The 17,720-nt window shown below is 40.8% G+C and overlaps 1 protein-coding gene across 9 annotated transcripts in view; it reads left to right on the forward strand.

The window, feature by feature from the left end:
- Positions 1–16,630, forward strand: part of elavl4 (ELAV like neuron-specific RNA binding protein 4) — a 77,424-nt gene extending 60,794 nt beyond the window's left edge. For 8 of the 9 annotated variants that reach the window (XM_085151368.1, XM_085151366.1, XM_085151372.1 and 5 more), the window contains 3 exons: positions 2,355–2,580; positions 9,189–9,227; positions 12,031–16,630. In XM_085151368.1, the coding sequence (XP_085007494.1) occupies positions 2,355–2,580; positions 9,189–9,227; positions 12,031–12,358 (593 nt within the window). In that variant the 3' untranslated portion in view covers positions 12,359–16,630. The remainder of the gene's footprint in view (positions 1–2,354; positions 2,581–9,188; positions 9,228–12,030) is intronic. The other variant, XM_085151367.1, reaches the window with a different exon arrangement.
- Positions 16,631–17,720: the final 1,090 nt, after the last annotated feature.

Genomic DNA, 17,720 nt, shown 5'->3' on the forward strand with positions numbered 1-17,720 from the left:
GCTCAGTAAAATTATGGGTGATGAGGTTTCCTGCCAACCGACTTTTCTCACCTACTTACAATGCTACTGTGCAACCTCAAGGACAAGAGGAGCTGGTGCATACATAAAACAAACAGAATACACACACCACACACACACAAATCTTTTCTCTGTCTCGCTCTCGTATAAACACTGCGGTTTGGTCACGCTCCATCGAAAATGGTCATGGACACCTCCAGTCCTCTTTCCGCACTTCATTCTTAATAGCACCTCTTCAAGTCATCACATAAGTATGCGCGTGCACACGTGAATGGGTGTTTGTGTGTTTGTGTCGGGCCTTCATCTGTATGCCAAGCGTTTGTCTGGAGGCCCTCCAGCAAGAAGCGGCTTAGAAGGAGCTCAAGGCCAAACAAGTGTGAGGATTAAAGGACGAATAGAGTCCACTCTTCTGCACTCATCTCAGTGGAGGAAGTGAATGAGCAGCGCTCTCGTCTTTCTTAACTACCGCTGAGGTGCCCTTGAGCAAGGCTCTCGGAGTCGCCAAGCGCCTTATAGAAAAGTAGGGTTATTGCAGTTATCAAAGTAAACTAAGGCATTGGGGATATTTAAATGCCCAGCATCCATTAGCGAAAAACTGTTATTTACTATGCCTCAGAAACAAACGCACTGTTCCCCACTTTTCACACAACATATGGATGAAAACAACTGTAATATGCAAAGAAAGCTGTAGGAACAGCAGAGGCTGTTGTTTACACTATGTACATCCCATTAGAATTGCTCGTTTTCCTGCTTCTATCAAGCTAATTAAAATATGCAGGTACAGAGTTGGCTCAAATGGAAATAAGGGAAGAGAATTTGTGAAAGGCTGTCTGGGGAGAGGGAGGTTAAAAAAAGAGAATTAAAAAAAACATTTTTATGAAGTAAGAGTTAATGAGTTCAACCACCAGACATAAAGAAAATGCTGTGGTTCAAATCTGAGCCTCGCAGGGCTTTTTAAGAGGTTTCTTTGTGTATAAGTTCCAAAGTCAGAAAGTTGTTGCTTATGTAGTTAAAAAAAAACTTTTCAGAAAAAGTAAACAAATTATGTTAGACTACAGAGAGCAAATTAGTTTTGAAAATTATTTTTATATTGCCATTCTTTCACAAATCATGTTTCTGCTGCTGCAAAAGGACACTGATCACCACAGTTTGCAGTAATTGAGCTCCTTTTGTTGTGGTGACAGTTAAGAAAATACTTCCAGCACGGTATTTGAAAGAGGTAAGAAAATTGCAGAGAATATGCAAATCAGTTACCTGAAGAAAAATAAAAACAGAGAAAGAGAGAGAGAGGGAAAAGCACAATGCTGTAAATCCAGAGTACAGTCACATTTATGTATTGGTTTAAATGTTTAAACTGGATTTCACCTTATTAGAAGATGAGTAATTTTTAATGAATGGTTTGCTTTCGTAGAGCGTTTTTATCTTTCTGCTTGGCTGGAAAGTAAATAACCTTCTGGTGCTCGTCTTTGGAGACAAGAAAAGAACAAAAGGAGCGAGATGGTCAAGGTGCTTAACAGAAGGAGAATTCAGGGGAGCGAGTACCATGAGACGAGCCAACAGGAAGTAGCGGGCTGGCATGAACAAAATGTGGAATAACAATAAGGAGTGCCTTTTAAGTGTGTGAGAGAGACTGCACACAATGATGCTCATACACAACATTCCCCTCTTCCTTACTTCCTCTCTTTTATTCAGCCTCAGTCACATAGACATGCCTGTGTGCACACAGTATTATGTAAATAGTCTCTTCGGCAGAGTGCTGCTGTCACTGCGCGAGCGTCCTCTGGGCCATGCAGGCAGCCTCATTAAAACAAGGCACAGCATCCGTTAATAGATACACATATGTACACATATATGCATGTACGTGCACACGTATAGAGATGCACACTTCTTAATACGCACAATGCACCAGTAAAGGACCCACCAGGGGAGCTTCCCTAAATGTTCCTCTCAGGTGGCAGTCAAAAATATCGCCACGGAAACTGCTCAAATGTCACGGAGAGCGATGCATGAGGAGAGCGTGCAGGGGTGACTGCGACTGGAATGAGCGCAAGAAAAGACTTGACTTTGTGGCTTTAAACACACTTGGGGTCAGTGCCACAGTGTGTGTAGCTGGTGTGTACGTGTGGGTATGCCTGTATTTGTGTTACTGTTAGAGTACAAAGCCATTTGCATTCAAAATACTTTACAATTTATTACTTTTTTTGCCTCTTTTACTCTGTGGAGCATGATGTCATTGTTTATTTGTGTGGGATCTTTAAATATAGACAGTAAACCTTTGTCTGATACCTGTAAAGTAAAAGGGGCCCCTGTTTGTTTCTGATCTGCTGGCCCCGCAGGTGGCTCCAGAGGTGTTGGCTTTATCCGCTTTGATAAGAGGATAGAGGCTGAGGAGGCCATCAAGGGCCTGAATGGCCAGAAGCCATCGGGCGCCGCCGAGCCTATAACGGTCAAATTCGCCAACAACCCCAGCCAGAAGACCAGCCAAGCTCTTCTGTCACAACTCTACCAGTCACCTAATCGCCGATACCCTGGCCCCCTTCACCACCAGGCTCAGAGGTTCAGGTGAGTACAGGGGCAGGAGGACGACAGAGGAGAAGGTGGGGAGGGGGAGGCTTTTAGGCAGTTTAGACACAATCGTTACTTCTATCTCTATATGTGATGTGTCTAATGCAGAGTTTCCAAACCTTTGGCGCTGACCCAGTATTAAATCTTTACTATAAATTTGACGAGCCCAGGAAATTTCCAGTTGAAGTGGAGTGGCTGGTCCACTGTTCAGTAATTTTGAAAGCAGCCTTGCAGACAGTAGGTTGTCCTTGAACAGCCAGTACGAGCAGCCTGATTTTTTTGTCAGAGACATCACGTGATGAGCCATTTGGGGTGCGCCTGGTTCCAAAAGTAAAAGTCTTTCTCAGACCATTTCCCAGTCTCATTTAATTATGTTACATGAGTCACTGTTGGAGCACTATTAAGGACGAACGCAAGAGACCTTTTTAATGAAAATCCAAAAGGATCCAAATGTGTCCACATAAGAACGCAAGTTTGATGTTATCTACAACCTTGTATGAACTCAAATTAATTCACTTTCAGTTAAACTTCAGGTAAATTTTTGAAACAATTGGAAGCCTGAGACAGCGGGCATCTGCTATAAAGTGATGAAAAGCACAATTTCTTAGAAAGAAAGCTAATTTAAAGTGATAGCTATAACATAACAGCATTGTGATATTGTTGCAGTCTTTTGTATCTAATTTGACCAAAAAAATGCATTAAAAGTAATAAAATAACAGGATTTCAGAGACTGAAACATACTTCCTAGAACCAGTGGCACCTCCTCCTACCGGGCTCTTTTTCATGTTTTAAAGTAGCAAATTGAAAACAAAGTGTAGACATAAGATAATCAACAATATGATTGGGCCATCTGCTCACAAGGTTGGGAATCTCAAGTTGAATGTCATCTGCTTATGTAGAAATTAAGGAAAACAAGTAAAGTATTTACTAGAAAGCTTCACAAACAGCCATGCTTTGTGTATCGCATAATCAGAAACTAAAATCATTTGATTTAATGTTTACTGATCAGCTATCAGTCTTAAACTTCATACAGATTTTTCTTGGTCAACGTGAAACTCGGTGCATTCAATTTAGGAAACATGTCTACTCCAAACAACAGGCCTGATTTGGAAAACACGCACCAAGTGTCCATCATTAAACAAAGTTAGATACCTCATTGGCCATTGCTTTATGTAGCCGTTATATGTCCGTGTGTCCGAGGACTGCAGCCTTTTGCCAAAATGATTGTTTGCAATGCAATCAGGTGTTGCAATTATTTGTGCTCTCTGGATCAAGTGTTACCCTACATTTAGAAATTTAGCTGTCATGTTTGTGGTTTGACATGTCTGAAAGGGCATGAATTTCATTTCCATGCAGCGAGCAAAAATTAACTTTCCAGATACTCTTATTCATATCAGTCTGCTCAGCTTTTGCGAGTGCTATAAGGCCGACTGCTCTGCTCTGTTTTTAAAATTTTATTTCTTTAATTGTTTTATTAATGAAGTAGGAAGGTATTTTTTTGTTCTACACACTTAAGTCATGATAAGTACATCAAGTCACTTCCTCCAGGTCCACAGGCTGGACAGTTACCATTAAACAAACCATACTGCAGATATTGTTAATCTTAAATTAGAATAGAATATGAGTATGTTGTTGCAGTAACATATATGCTAAAGCAGCAGTCCCCAACCCCTGGGCCTCGGACCGGTACCGGTCCGTGAGTCGTTTGGTACCGCAAGAGTTGAGGCTCAGGTGTGAAATGTATAGTTTTCAGGGTTTTTATCGGTTTTCAGCGTTATTTTGTTATCGTTTTTAATCGTTTACTCGGTTTTCCTTGGTCTTTTCACGTGTGTTATGAATAAATTTTCTTTTTTTCGGTACCGGTACTAGTTTTATTTTGTTGTATTTATCCGCGACACCTTAAAGGCCGGTCCATGAAAATATTGTCGGGCATAAACCGGTCCGTGGAGCAAAAAAGGTTGGGGACCGCTGTGCTAAAGAATTGTGAACACTTGGGCTCTATAGCATTGTGATGCCGTGGTTAGCACTGTTGCCAGAGGGTCAAATCCCTACTGGGGATGCACCAAAAATCAGCCAACCCCCTTTGAGCAAGCACCTGGCAACAGTGGGAATGAAGAACTCCCTTTTAACAGGATGTAACCTCCGACGCAACCAGGCTCAGGGAGGGGCAGTCGTCTTCCATGACCAGTTGGGTGTGGCGGGTGGAAAACAGGACAAAAAACACACTGTAGAAGAGAGGCAGAGATTAATAATAAAGTTTGAATGCTGTCTGCAGGTCCTTTAGCGTCCTTAAAGACATGCATGGGTTAGACAAGGTGTTTCAAATATTGCTGGGTTTTACCATGTAAAGCACTTTGAGGCAACTGTTGTTGTGGATTTCTCACTATATAAATAAAACTGAACTAAGCTGATGGACCGGCTCTAGCTCCCTGCGACGCTGAGTTGAATAAGTAGAAGAAGATGAGAAAGAGTCAGAGGTTTCCTGTCTTTGATAAGCTTCATTCTTTTCTACTTTACACACGCTTGAGTAACAGTCGGACATGTTGAACGAAGCAGATTTTATGAAAACGGGTTCAGAATTAAGTCATTTCTATCGTGTGTTTACTAGCAGATCCTGACTAGTCCAGCATGAGAACTACCCCGGCACACATCAAATCACAAACACAATATCTGTGTTTCTATATCTATGGTAACACTTATATTCAGAGAGCATGAGTCACCCCGGTGTCTGTGTTACAACAATGCTGCACTTTCTCTCCTGTGAACAGTCATTTGGCAAAAGCATCCTCTGAACGACAGGTGTGAGCCTTGCACCTGGTGCAGGTGTCCGTAAGTCAGCGAGAGCTCTGCGTGGGTCCACCCAGATCAGAGAGGAACTGTTCATAAGAGACTGTGGGGTTCTGTCATTCACAACTACATGTTTCCCCTCATTTCATCATGCTGCCATCGTGTCGATGCTTCCAGGCATATTCAGGCCTGGGCAAAAACACATATTAGGAATATCTTTTTTTTCATAATTTTTGCAAAACAAAAAGATGCATTTTTACTGTTAGGTATTGTCCTTTAATTTTACACTCATTCTGCATGATGTTGTCCACTGTTTTGGACCGAAAGCTATCACACCTATACATTAGCCAGACATGAAAGACATGAAATACTATAAATATGGCATGAGTCTGTGACTGCATTACAAGCTGACATTATTCAAGAGACTGATGCCTTAAATCCAGTCAGCAGAGGGCCAGTTAAAACAAATCATTACAAAATGAATATCAGGATTTAAATTTTAACCCCATTTCAGCTTCCCAAAATTAATGTTATCTTCATGTCTTTAAAAATCGTTTTTGCCCAGGTCAGTAATCTTAACACCAAGTTAATATACAGTAGTTCATACACTGTGTGGCATCCTACCCAGTCATATGCTGTCATTAAAGACCCAAACATCATCATATTATGGCACCTAGAGGTAGTTTGAGCGTGCTCCTTAAGCTCAAGTTACCTTTCACCTGAGTAACCAATAAGAAAACAGAAACAGCACACTATCATATGATCCAACAAGAATGTTTTAGAACTGAAGACAGAATATGTGCTTACACAATTTCCTCTCTTTCAATAACACTAAGCCGGTCGTGCTGTTTACTCTCCATCAAAGTCAGAGCTTGGAAGGTATTTTTCTTCTGGAGCAGCTTCCCTGGTGTGACACCTGAGCGATGTAGCGTGGCTGTGTGTCTGTGATACGCCAAGCCAATTTACAGGCTCTGCAGGAGAGCTGTCGCTTCTCATCACAACTCACAACCACAGTATACTTCCTCACCGTGTCCCTGTGTTCCTGCTCTCTGCTCCCGAGCCCTTTGCTAAAATCCTTAACACTTAAAAGTTATAAATGGGGTTGATATGTGTGGTTTCCAATTTTTTTAACTAAATTTAAGAAGGACTAAGGATGAAAAAATGTATTTATTGTTTTGCTTACTTCCAACTATTTTTGAAGTTAGACACATTTTATGCGCACCTAGCAACGAGCACTGGAAATAAAATCCACCATAGATGCTAAAGTTGTTTTAGATAGTAAGAATGTTGTTTAGGAGACCCAAGTTTTTAATAGATCGTCTTGGCACAGTACAATCCTGCTGCAGCGATAATTACATCTGTCCTGTGTGAGTAAATCATGTGGGCCTGCCGTAACGCAAGCTAATGTATAATGTGCTCGTACGGTCCCTCTCCAAGACAGCAAACATAATCGACTCAAGCACAATACGCGAAGCCCTAGATCCCCGCTTGCTTCCGATCCTCTGTCGTTAACTAATGGTACTAATTAGCAAATTAGCCTTATTATATCCAGGGCAGGAGCCAATTTTAATTGAACAGATTTTTGTTTCAAAAAGGAAAAGACAAAAACGCCCATTCCACCATTAACATGCATTGACAGACAGCACAAAAGCCCTATTGTTTGCATCCAGCTTGGAGAGGCAGCGTGAAAAGCTGGCAGAGTGTTTGCGTGGCGAGCTTGCATCGGTGTGGATTCGTACATGTTTGAGAGAGAAAGGAGAGCGAGAGAGTGTGTTAGCAGCAGGTTGTTTTGTTGTGGCCCAACGGCCCATCGGCCAGCAGATGTCTTCATGCTCCCGAGCCTGGAGCGCCTCTCCTCTGAGCATCCTCTCCAATTGACTCATTTACCCACAAAGCAGGCTGCTCGTTCCCTCCCCACGTAATGAGCTAATTACTGTTTTAATGATTCCGTATATCCTTTTCTCCACTTTTGTTCTTTGTTTTAGGGCTGCTTTTGTACTGCTTGGTAATTTTAAGTGAGAACAGTGCTACAGTGCAGACACACTGTGAAGCCAAGCAATAAGCAGGTCTATCATTTACCCAGAAGGTTTATGTAAACAATGAAAAGGTTATGTATCCAATGAGGGGTTTCAATGTAGGTCACCACATTATCAATTTATTTACAAAATTGAGCAGTTCCCTCAGAAGATTATGTCTTGAAATTAATTTGTGAAATTAATATTTTTGAACACAGGTTAGTGTAATGCTGCAGTGTTTTTCATTTCTAAGAGAATTAGCTACAATTACCTGGCATCCTGTTGTTAAATTGTCCCTGATTAGAAGATTACTAATCTGTTATCTCTAACAGGCAGAGTAAATTTCATTTAACCTGATTAATACAAATAGTACTGTGATTATTATTATTAATATGCAAGATATTTACTACAAGGCTGCACAACTGCTTAAATAATCAGGATGTGTGTGTGTGTGTGATATATAGGCTATATTTCAAGGCAGTGATAACGTTGCCTTGAAATCTAGATTATTGAAATGTAACGTTCTTTAAAATGTGCACCGCATAGAAGATTGTGTGCCTGTGTGAGTTCCTGTTTTTGCAAGGAAGCAAGAGAAAAGGAGAAACAACCCTGACAGTCGAGTCAAAGTCAGAGAGTTTGTAGTGTTTTCAAGAGGAACGAGGCGTCGCTGGCCAGCTGTTGCTCAATAAGCCGTCGCCCCTGTCCATTAGGCCAGAGGAGTTAATAAGACATGAGACAGGCCAGACCCAAGTGAGGAATGAAGGTCATTGAGTCACTAAGCAGGCTGCATCCATCCAAGAGGGCCAACGTTTCATACAGCCCACAGGTTTCCAAAGCCCAGCTCACAGACAGACACACACACACAAAGCCTGCCTGGTTCTTAAACAACACACAAATAGTAGTTTACCCCAGATGACTGCAATGGCTGTAGCTCGCAGGCTGAAATTATTACGAAAGCAGAACATCTCCCCAAACCTAACCCTTTTAGACAGAGCACACCCTCCGACTAACACGCTGCCATTCCACCCGACCTGTTAGCACTTAACAGGTTGACCCCAGCCACAAAGACAGCATTCACAATTTCACGCCTAGTTTAACATTCAGTTGTGCTTTTGTGTTTTCCCATCGCATAGAAACACGACTAATCATCGTCACCTCTCTCGCTCACCATCGTTCAAATGCCAAACCATTACACTGACAGAACTCTTGATCATTTCCTGCCATCTCAAGTGTTCTCTTAATCGAGTTAACACAAATTAAGGAGCGTAGGACCTGAAAATAAATTCTCATTTACCTCCATCGTAATAAACCATCGATGTGGTGTCATAAATTGTATGGATACACACATGCAAGATTACGATTTGCAATTGTGTAGCATTGCGGCTAAGCTATCATACTAGTATGGCCTAGAGCAATGCTGTGCTAACACACTGCCTGCCCTTAGTGTTATGTTTGCAACTGTAATCCTGAACTGTGACCAGTCATCTGCTGTGTAAGAATTAAATGGTCGCACCTACAGTAATATTAACGTGCCCGATTGCAGGGCTACGATGAGGCCTACGAAGAAGCTCAGTGGCCGGCTGAGCGAGTGCAGAGCATACTGATTGTACTGTAGATTCACTGATTAACTGATGATAGCATTTTCTGGTGGGGCTCCTCAGTGTAATGGACCAACTATAGATGGGTTTGTTTGTTCTTGAGTGAGGAGGGCCATGCAGTTCCTGCAGGGACTTAACATTAGTTCCATTGAGTGAGTCGACCATCTGCCCACCATTAACCCCAGAACCCTCCTTCTCTTTACAGGCTGGACAATTTGCTTAATATGGCCTATGGCGTAAAGAGGTAATTAAAAACTTCACCCAATGCCAGATGTCCATGTTGACTCAGTGATTTTTCAATATCCTTTTTTCCTGTTTGTTTTTATTATTTATTTTGTATTTTTTTTTTCCTTGCATTTTTGCAATCACTTTGCATTTGCAAATTCGTTCAAGGTCAACTGCATTCTTGGTTCTTTGATTTGTTTGTATGTTTTTCCCCTCGTCAGCTTCAGTTGGCTTTAAAACCTTCCCAACCACTCAAAGTGTAAAAAAAACAAAAAAAAAAAAAACCCCAATCAGCCTTGTTTTCAGTGGTGATGAATTTGCTTTGTTTTGATTATGAAAGTGCTGGTGTTGTTTGGATTGTTTTGGGTTGTTTCAACAGATTTTGTTCTCTGGTGTAAAACTTCTCATTTCTAGGTGTGTTGGTTTTATTTCTACTGGATTCAGGTTCTCCTGCCTTGTCGCCATAAATCTAGAGCTTGGTCTCCCTTTAGGGTCAAATTTTAAATTTGTCACTGTGAATGTATGTTAGAATCAAACATTATGTGAGTCAGATACAACCTATGACAAAATGAAAATTTTGCACACATTCTTGGTAGTGCTAATAGAATTCAAGAAAAGTTTAGCTAGGACTTCTGATAAGGCTAGATGAACCTGGATCCCTGCTGGAAACAGGAAATGCTGTTTCACTGCAGACAGTTCCAGCTTTGCTCGGCACTGCTCTGCTCAAACTCCTTTCCTTCGCCTCCATGTTTCATTTTGCTTTCTCACCAGCATAGGTGTTACATAACCCAGAGCAGCAGCCACTGTGGTGATAGATGATCCATGTGCTGACGGTGGCACCTTGCATGTTGCAAGCACAGGGGGCATCATCAGTCAGTCAGCTTAGAAACTCAAACAGAACCCAAGGTTTAGCTCGAGAGATATTTTCTCTTCGCGAGTTCCTCTAAAAACCTGTAATTTTGTCAAACAAGACCATGTTTTTGCAGAATAACACTCTCATAGTGATGCAATATGACATTCAAACGTTTAACGCTCTCCAGTAAGCACTTTACCCTCAATCCGAGTCTTTACATCATTTTTTTAAACGGTGAAAATAGGTGTCTGATTTAGCGGTCCTGATTGCAAAGCATGTCATCAAGTTGCAAGTGTTTTTTAGTGATTTGAAAGGAAAGAGGAGGAAAGTGTTAAGAGCTGGAAATGGTTTAGCTTTAGAAAGGACAGAATAGATATCTGGTCAGCTACACAGTTGCTATGCAACCCGTGGTCTGGTCTGTAACATTGGTTAGTGCTCGGTCCCACTCTGGTGGGTATGCTTGCATACACGCTTACACCCATACGCACACATACATACAGGCACACTCATTTCCACCTTCACAAATCCAGTGTAAGCTAGCCTTCATTTAGCCAGAAACCTGACGTTGTCCAGCTTAAATTTACAATTGGCATGAAGTTTTTTTTAAACATAAGAGAGGCCTGAGTGTGGCTGAGCATGTCAGACAGTAAGGCCTTTTAAGATTCATCCGAAAGGATCCTCTCAACAAGAAAGGGAGGCCACATGATTTGGTGTCTATTATAACCTAGTTTCTTGTTGCAAGAGTCTTGTGGTGGTAGGTAATTTAAAAAAAAAAATAGATCAAAATATTGCAGATTTATAAGTATGAGTCCATGTCATTTTAATTGTACACACTAATTTGATCTAAATCACAAAAGTGTAATTGCTGCAAAGAGCTCCTTACAGTTGCTAACCTGAGGCAAGTATTAGCATCCGAAACAACCGCAAGCAAACTCTGTATGACCAAAGTCATGCAGGAAGGTCGTAGTGATTGACCACATATAGTCACTGGAAACAGGAGGCTCTGGGCCCCGAGCAGCAAGCGACGCTATCGATCAGTGCCACGAGCTCTGGAGTAGAACAGATCAGAACGCTCTGCAGGAGGGGAGAAGGGGGAGGAATACACTTTGTACCTTAATGCCACTGGGCTGTAAAGTGCTTCCATTTTCCATTTAGTTTGCTCCCTCTTCCCTCCCTCCTTTTCCTTAAGAAAGCAGCCATCTCTGAGACAGCTGCAGCAAAGCGGAAATCTCAATTAAAGCACTCCCAATAATGCCTATAGTCATTTCTTGAAGAGAGGTGGCATAAGAAATGAACCTTTTTATCTCATTTACCTTTTATTTAAAGGTGGGGGTATTTTTTTTCTCCTCTCCCTTTCCTTTGAGCGGAAAGGCAATTAAGTGAAGTCAACTGAGGATTCAAATCTCTTGCATCACAAGAAAAAGGAGAAGATTATGAGGCGAACGAGAACAGATTTAGCAGGCTGGTGCATGATCTTTCATGAATTTCTAGCAACAGTTTAATTCAGCGACTTCCTGCAATTTAACACCTAAAGGAGCCACTCAGGGGCACAAAGAGAAAACCTTCATCTGCATCTCCTTCAGCAGAAATACAGCGTAGCGCACACAGCGCCGTCATCATTCCAGACAGGAGACTTTTCAGAGCCGAAGAGTTCTTGGAGGATTTAGTGGCAGCTTAGCAAACGAATGCAGACTGCCCTGACATATTTGCACATACTTGTGTAGAGTACTTGCATGTTTATCTGATATGGTGTGGTTTGGCTTTGAGATCAGTGGCTTGACCAGAATATTTGGCTGTAGAGAGTAGCGTGCGATTCAGGCGAGGATCATGGCAGGACCTTTTTGTTTTTCACTGGTTAGGGCGATTTCATGTACAGCAGATGCAGACACTGTTTCTCCGTGTGCCTCAACTTGCCCAGCTAACGCTTGCCGTTTTCTCTTCTTCCTCCCAACTGTGCCTCTCCTCTCAGGTTTTCACCTATCACTATTGACAGCATGACCAGCCTGGTTGGCATGAACATCCCCGGGCACACGGGCACCGGTTGGTGCATCTTTGTGTACAACCTGTCCCCAGATTCAGACGAAAGCGTGCTCTGGCAGCTGTTTGGGCCGTTCGGCGCAGTCAACAACGTCAAGGTGATCCGTGACTTCAACACCAACAAGTGCAAAGGCTTCGGCTTCGTCACCATGACAAATTACGACGAGGCGGCAATGGCCATCGCCAGTCTCAATGGCTACAGGTTGGGCGACCGCGTCTTGCAAGTCTCCTTCAAGACTAACAAGACACACAAGTCCTGAACTTTACCAGGTAGAAGCAGTTGCCCCGCGACTTTGTCTGCTCCAAAATTGCCCCCAACCCCCCCTACCCCCACCTCCACCCATCCCTTAGCCCCTTCAGTCACTACCACTACCACCCTACTACAGCCATCCAACACAGCAAACTCCAACCGGAACATAAAGCAACCAACAAACCATCAAGCAAATTGAACTAGAAATGGCTTATATTATAACTTTGGACCTATAAGCCAACGTTGCCTAAGTATTACAAAAATGAAATGATGAAAACGTTCACGAGTTTTGGGGAGTTCCTGCGATAATGCAGGCTTCTCTTTGTTGTATATTCTTTCCGTTTCTTGTGGTTGTTATAATGTTTTTTCTCTTCTGTGTAAAACAGTAGCAAATCCCTGTATCCCCTTATTTCAGAGAAGAGAACGTCCTCTTTCGATTGGAGCCTTTTCTCTGTCTTGATTCAGGATTTGTTTTTCTTTTGTAAATCCGGATCCACTGTCGGTAGTATTATATACCTCCCCGTCTAGTAAACGGGAGGCGGCTCTTTTTTAAATTGGTGAACCATTCATTCATTTTTAGCGTGTATTTCAAAGCGTCCCCTTACCGATTACAAACGGGATTCCACGGGATCCCGGTAACTCTGATGTAGAAAAAAAATGAATTTCTAACATTGTTTTTGTTTTGTATCGCAAACAAAACATAATGTCTTTCCTCACTTGGGGTTCAGGGAGATGGGGCAAGGGAGGGGATGGGTTAGCTTTGCTGATGACACGTTCAGTAATTTAAGAAAAAAAAAATAACACTGTTGCCAAAGAGAAGATCTCTTTGCTTGGAAAAAAAAAAAAACACGTTTAGAAAAAGATAAAAATAAATAGAAAGATCTATTTTTATAAATGATAATTAAAATAATAATTATTGAAGAATTTTTACAAGAATCTGGATTTGAAAAAAAGAGAAAAATATTTTGACTGGCTAACTAGGGGGGGCCGGGGCGGGTGGGAGGGGGCACCACCTTGTCTTGTCGTTCTGGCGTGGTACTTTATAGGATCGGAGGTTGTTTTTTGGGGAATCCAAGTTGGTAGCGATTTTGTAGATGGAAGGTTTTGTGAAAAAAGGATGCAATCTGAGGCAGGTGATTTTGGTAATTTTTCACACATGTACTAGTGCATAATTATTCAGCGATACCCAAAAGGGAAGGGAGAGGGGTCTTTCCGAGGCCTAACCGTCCTCACAGTCCAGAGCCCAAAGCAAGAAGACCCTTTGTCCGCTTGTTTTCCTGTTTTTGTCATCAGTCGATATGGGATCTCAGTAAATAGATATATACACATCTATCCATTTAGAAGCATACTATACATTATCTATATCATTTTCTTCGCTCTTACATTTGAGAAGAACTTCCTTTTAGCGATCAACAGTAGGTGCTATACTACATTATTCACATATCTTAAATATCCAAGTTTGTTGTTCTATGTGTTGTTTAAAGAAAAAAAACTACTTTGATGTTGGCATTGAATTGAGCTGCTGTTCTTTGTTTAATATTTGTTTAATGTTGGCCCAGAAATCTGGTGAGACTATTTCTTTACTGAATAATCAGATTTGACTAAATCGGGCCTTGTAAGAATCACTGAACAAATTTTTTATTTGTTTTTGGGTTGTTTTTTTTTTGTTGGTTTGCTGACTTTTAGGTTACTTGCTGAGCGTGAAACGTTTGTCAAAACTTAATGATGATTAGCTAGTTCCGTTAGTCTAGATATTTGTTTCCTTAAAAAGGATCTATGACAACTGTGTCTTTATTTGCTGTGTACAAATAGATGATATATATAAATATATATATAGTCTACATTTGTTTTACAATATCTACTGTACTATCTGAGTTGTCACTGTTCTTTTGTTCGTTTGAGCTTGTCTTTTTCATATGACAATTTATTATGAAGTGGTGGTTCAGTTACTTAGAAAAACTTGTGAGGAAACTGTTCAATTGTTGTCATGTTGCTTGTGGAGAAAAAAAATTGGATTAACTTTTTAGTTAACTACCGCGGCAAAAGAAACCGAACAAAAGCTTAGAGTATAAACGTGTTGGTTTAACGGTTTGTTTCCTTATCTATTTTTGAAACTATTTATTTTTCTATTTATTTGTATTTATTCTATATTTATGATTCATTAATTTATCTGTGTATTTATGTATTTATTTGTTTGTTTCATTGTCTGTGTATTTGCGTGATTCTGGTACAGGGAGGGGGGCGTTTCTGAGCAAAAGGGAACAAAGCGACTAGTGGAGAGGCTCTTCCAGTAGTCCACTGCACTGAGAGAACTTTTAGTACGTTTGTGCTTTGTACCAATATATCAAAATTACAATATAAAAAAAATCTAAAAGTCAAGAAAACTGAAAAAAATGTCTGGAGGGTCGGGGGACGCTCTTCCCTTATTACTAGAAACAGTTACTCGCTATGCATAACCTAGTTAATAGTTCAATTTGCTATTGCTTTTTTCTTGTCTTGTTAAAATGAAATCTTTAGATCTTTTTCAATAAAGTTTAGTCTTAATAGAATGTTATAAACAGTCGTTCTGGTTCAATATAACCTGTGATAAGTTTGTGTAGTTCTAATAAGCCACTCCGTCCACACCCTCCCTCCACTTACTACCGCTTTGTGATGAAACCTTATGCAAAAATGTGGGTCTGAAAGCATAGTTTTCCGTTTCGGTTAGCATTTTGTATGACATTCAGCTCTCGGAGGCTCGGGCAGACAGACATTAAAAATTGTTGTTCGAGGGTCATTCATTGCACTGGACTAAATCGGTCAAAGAGTCAGAACTTATTTTTAAGAATGTTCATCATGTTTTCAAATGACGTACCAACAAATCTTTGAGAAATTGTTACCATTGCACACCAACTGTTCTTTCCAGCAGTTGTTGCTATACATAAGAAGTACTCTGGAGGTATAAAAGGGATTGTACCGATTCTATATTTTATATACTCTAATATGATATATATTATATATTTTGAAAGGTGAAAGGTAGGGGGAATGGTTCCAGAAGTATAAATATAAGAAATTGGATTTTTTTTGTTTGTTGTTAAGACTTGAAAACATGAAGGAGGTGTGCGGAGAGCATTTGAAACACTCAGACGCATGCTCGCATAGTACATCCTCCTCTCTCACACCTCACTCATCTGACAAGCTGGGTCATTTAATATCATTACCATTATCCAACCGTCATCTTTGCCATCCTGTTGCTTAATGTTCGAAAATGTCATGACAGCAACAAACCAACCAACCAACCAGACCCCTTCATGCTCCCCGCTGCAGTCGGGAGCTTGAATTATGCAACGACCCCAGTAGAATGTTCTGATGTGTGAACTTATTTCCTACACTGTATGACTTTTGAACTCTTACGATGCGTGCCTGTGTTCCGCCTAAACCCTGTGTGCACGTGCGTGTGTGCGTGTGTGTGTGCGTGCGCGCGCATTTGTGCATGTTCGTATGCATGTTCCTTTAAGTAACTGTGTGCGTGTTGTGTGTTTGTCCACATGCGTTTGTTAGTGTGGAGTACATCCATGTGTGTATGTACAGTATATACATATGTTCAGTGTCTGTGCTTTCCTCTTTGTTTTTTTGGTTGTTTTTAATTAATTTCTTGGCACATATATATACAGATGTGTGTGTGCCTGAGTGCACCTGCGCGCGCAAGTGACTGAGACAGCTCAGAATGTGTGTGCGAATGTGTGTGCATGTCAGGGTGTTTGAAACATGGGGCTGCGTCACCTCGCTCTATGCCCAACCCCTATGGCTCACACCATCCCCTGTAGCGCCTTATAGTGGCAGCCTGCCAGTAGGAACAACGCAGCCAGTAGTGGAGGAGGGAAGGTGAACAGAGGAACTAGGCTCTTCTTGTCAGTTTTCATTTTCCTCCTGAGACGTGTTTGTTTACTATCTGAAAAATCTATAAATGAAATCTTTAAAGACAAAAAAGACGAAAAAATGTTCACAGGGCCCCATGACCGCGGCTCTCTCTACTCTCTCCTGCTTATGTTATTACTTAACAATTATCAATGATGATTATTATGATTATTATTGCTATTATTCTTAGTATTCTTATTCTTATTATTAATCCAATTACTGCGATGAATGACTTCATGTTATCCTTGCTAGTTTAGGTCATTTCTGAAACTGGAAACAAAATAAAAATCTTGCTGTAAATGTTTGTTTTTTCTTTTTCATAAAACTGTTGTGTTTGAATTATTTGTACTTTTGAATGTTGGGACAATAAAATGAGGTGTTAAGAGCTCTGATGTTTCATTTTTCCTCACATCCCTTCAAGGTAGGAAATCTTTTTGTGATTAACGCTGTGAAAGGGTCTAACTTGAGGATGAGATGTCCAAGTGTCATCTGTGACTAAAAACTAGAAATAATCGTTAAAAATTCAAAGTAATAAGTCAGCTAGGTCAAATCAACTCTAGCTTTCATGCAGGACTCAAACCCCAGTCTTCTGCGTGAAAGTCCTTTGTTGCTCTTTTTTCTAGGCCTCCTCCATCTGTCACAGTGTATAAAGTTCATCATCCTATATCATCTTAAATGTAAAAATAATTTACTCGTTTTAATTGTTTGTATCTGTTTATCAACCTTTGTTTTTGTGATTAGAGCTACATTTATTATGCATTTTAATAGTCAGTGTTCTTATTCAAACATTTAAAATCTTTTGGCAAATTCTACTTTGCATTGCTTAGCCTGACAGTGAGGTTTTAAAATGTGCCAATTTTCTGCTTTGAACTGCTCTTTATCCTTGAAAACTAATTTTTATCTCGGGTTCATGGAAACTTGAGGACATTTGCATTTTCTTTAACTGAATAAGTAACTCCCAAAAAGATAGTTTCTGTCCATGTGGACGTAGCATGTTCAGTGGGAGAAATGTTTCATCACTCATTAGTCTCTGCTGACTGCAGGTTTCTCCAGCCTTATAAGCAGCACCTTTACGCAATGACTGAAACTAGCGCCACTGGTAAACAACGTGAGGTCAGTTTCTTGATCATTAATATGTAAATTGTCATATCATTGATCAACAACCACTGATCTATGACAACTGAGACAAATCCTAGTAGTGTAACTGATCACAGAAACAGCAATTCCAAACCCAATACTTATGAGCCCCTGAAACAAGACCAAGGAAGCGGTAACAGGAAGAGGGTGGCGATTGCCTGAAGCAGTTAGAACAGGACAATACTGACCAGACTTCATACCACAGGCTATACACCCAGGGGAATCTACACCAAGTCTATATGGTTTACCAAAGATATAAACACGGCCAACGTTTAAGACCAAATGTCTGCATGATCAACTCGGTCACCTATAACATCTCAAAGTTTCAGGCTTCAATC

This window comes from Neolamprologus multifasciatus, chromosome 23 (assembly GCF_963576455.1).
Source record: "Neolamprologus multifasciatus chromosome 23, fNeoMul1.2, whole genome shotgun sequence".
NCBI classification, from domain to species: Eukaryota; Metazoa; Chordata; class Actinopteri; order Cichliformes; family Cichlidae; genus Neolamprologus; species Neolamprologus multifasciatus.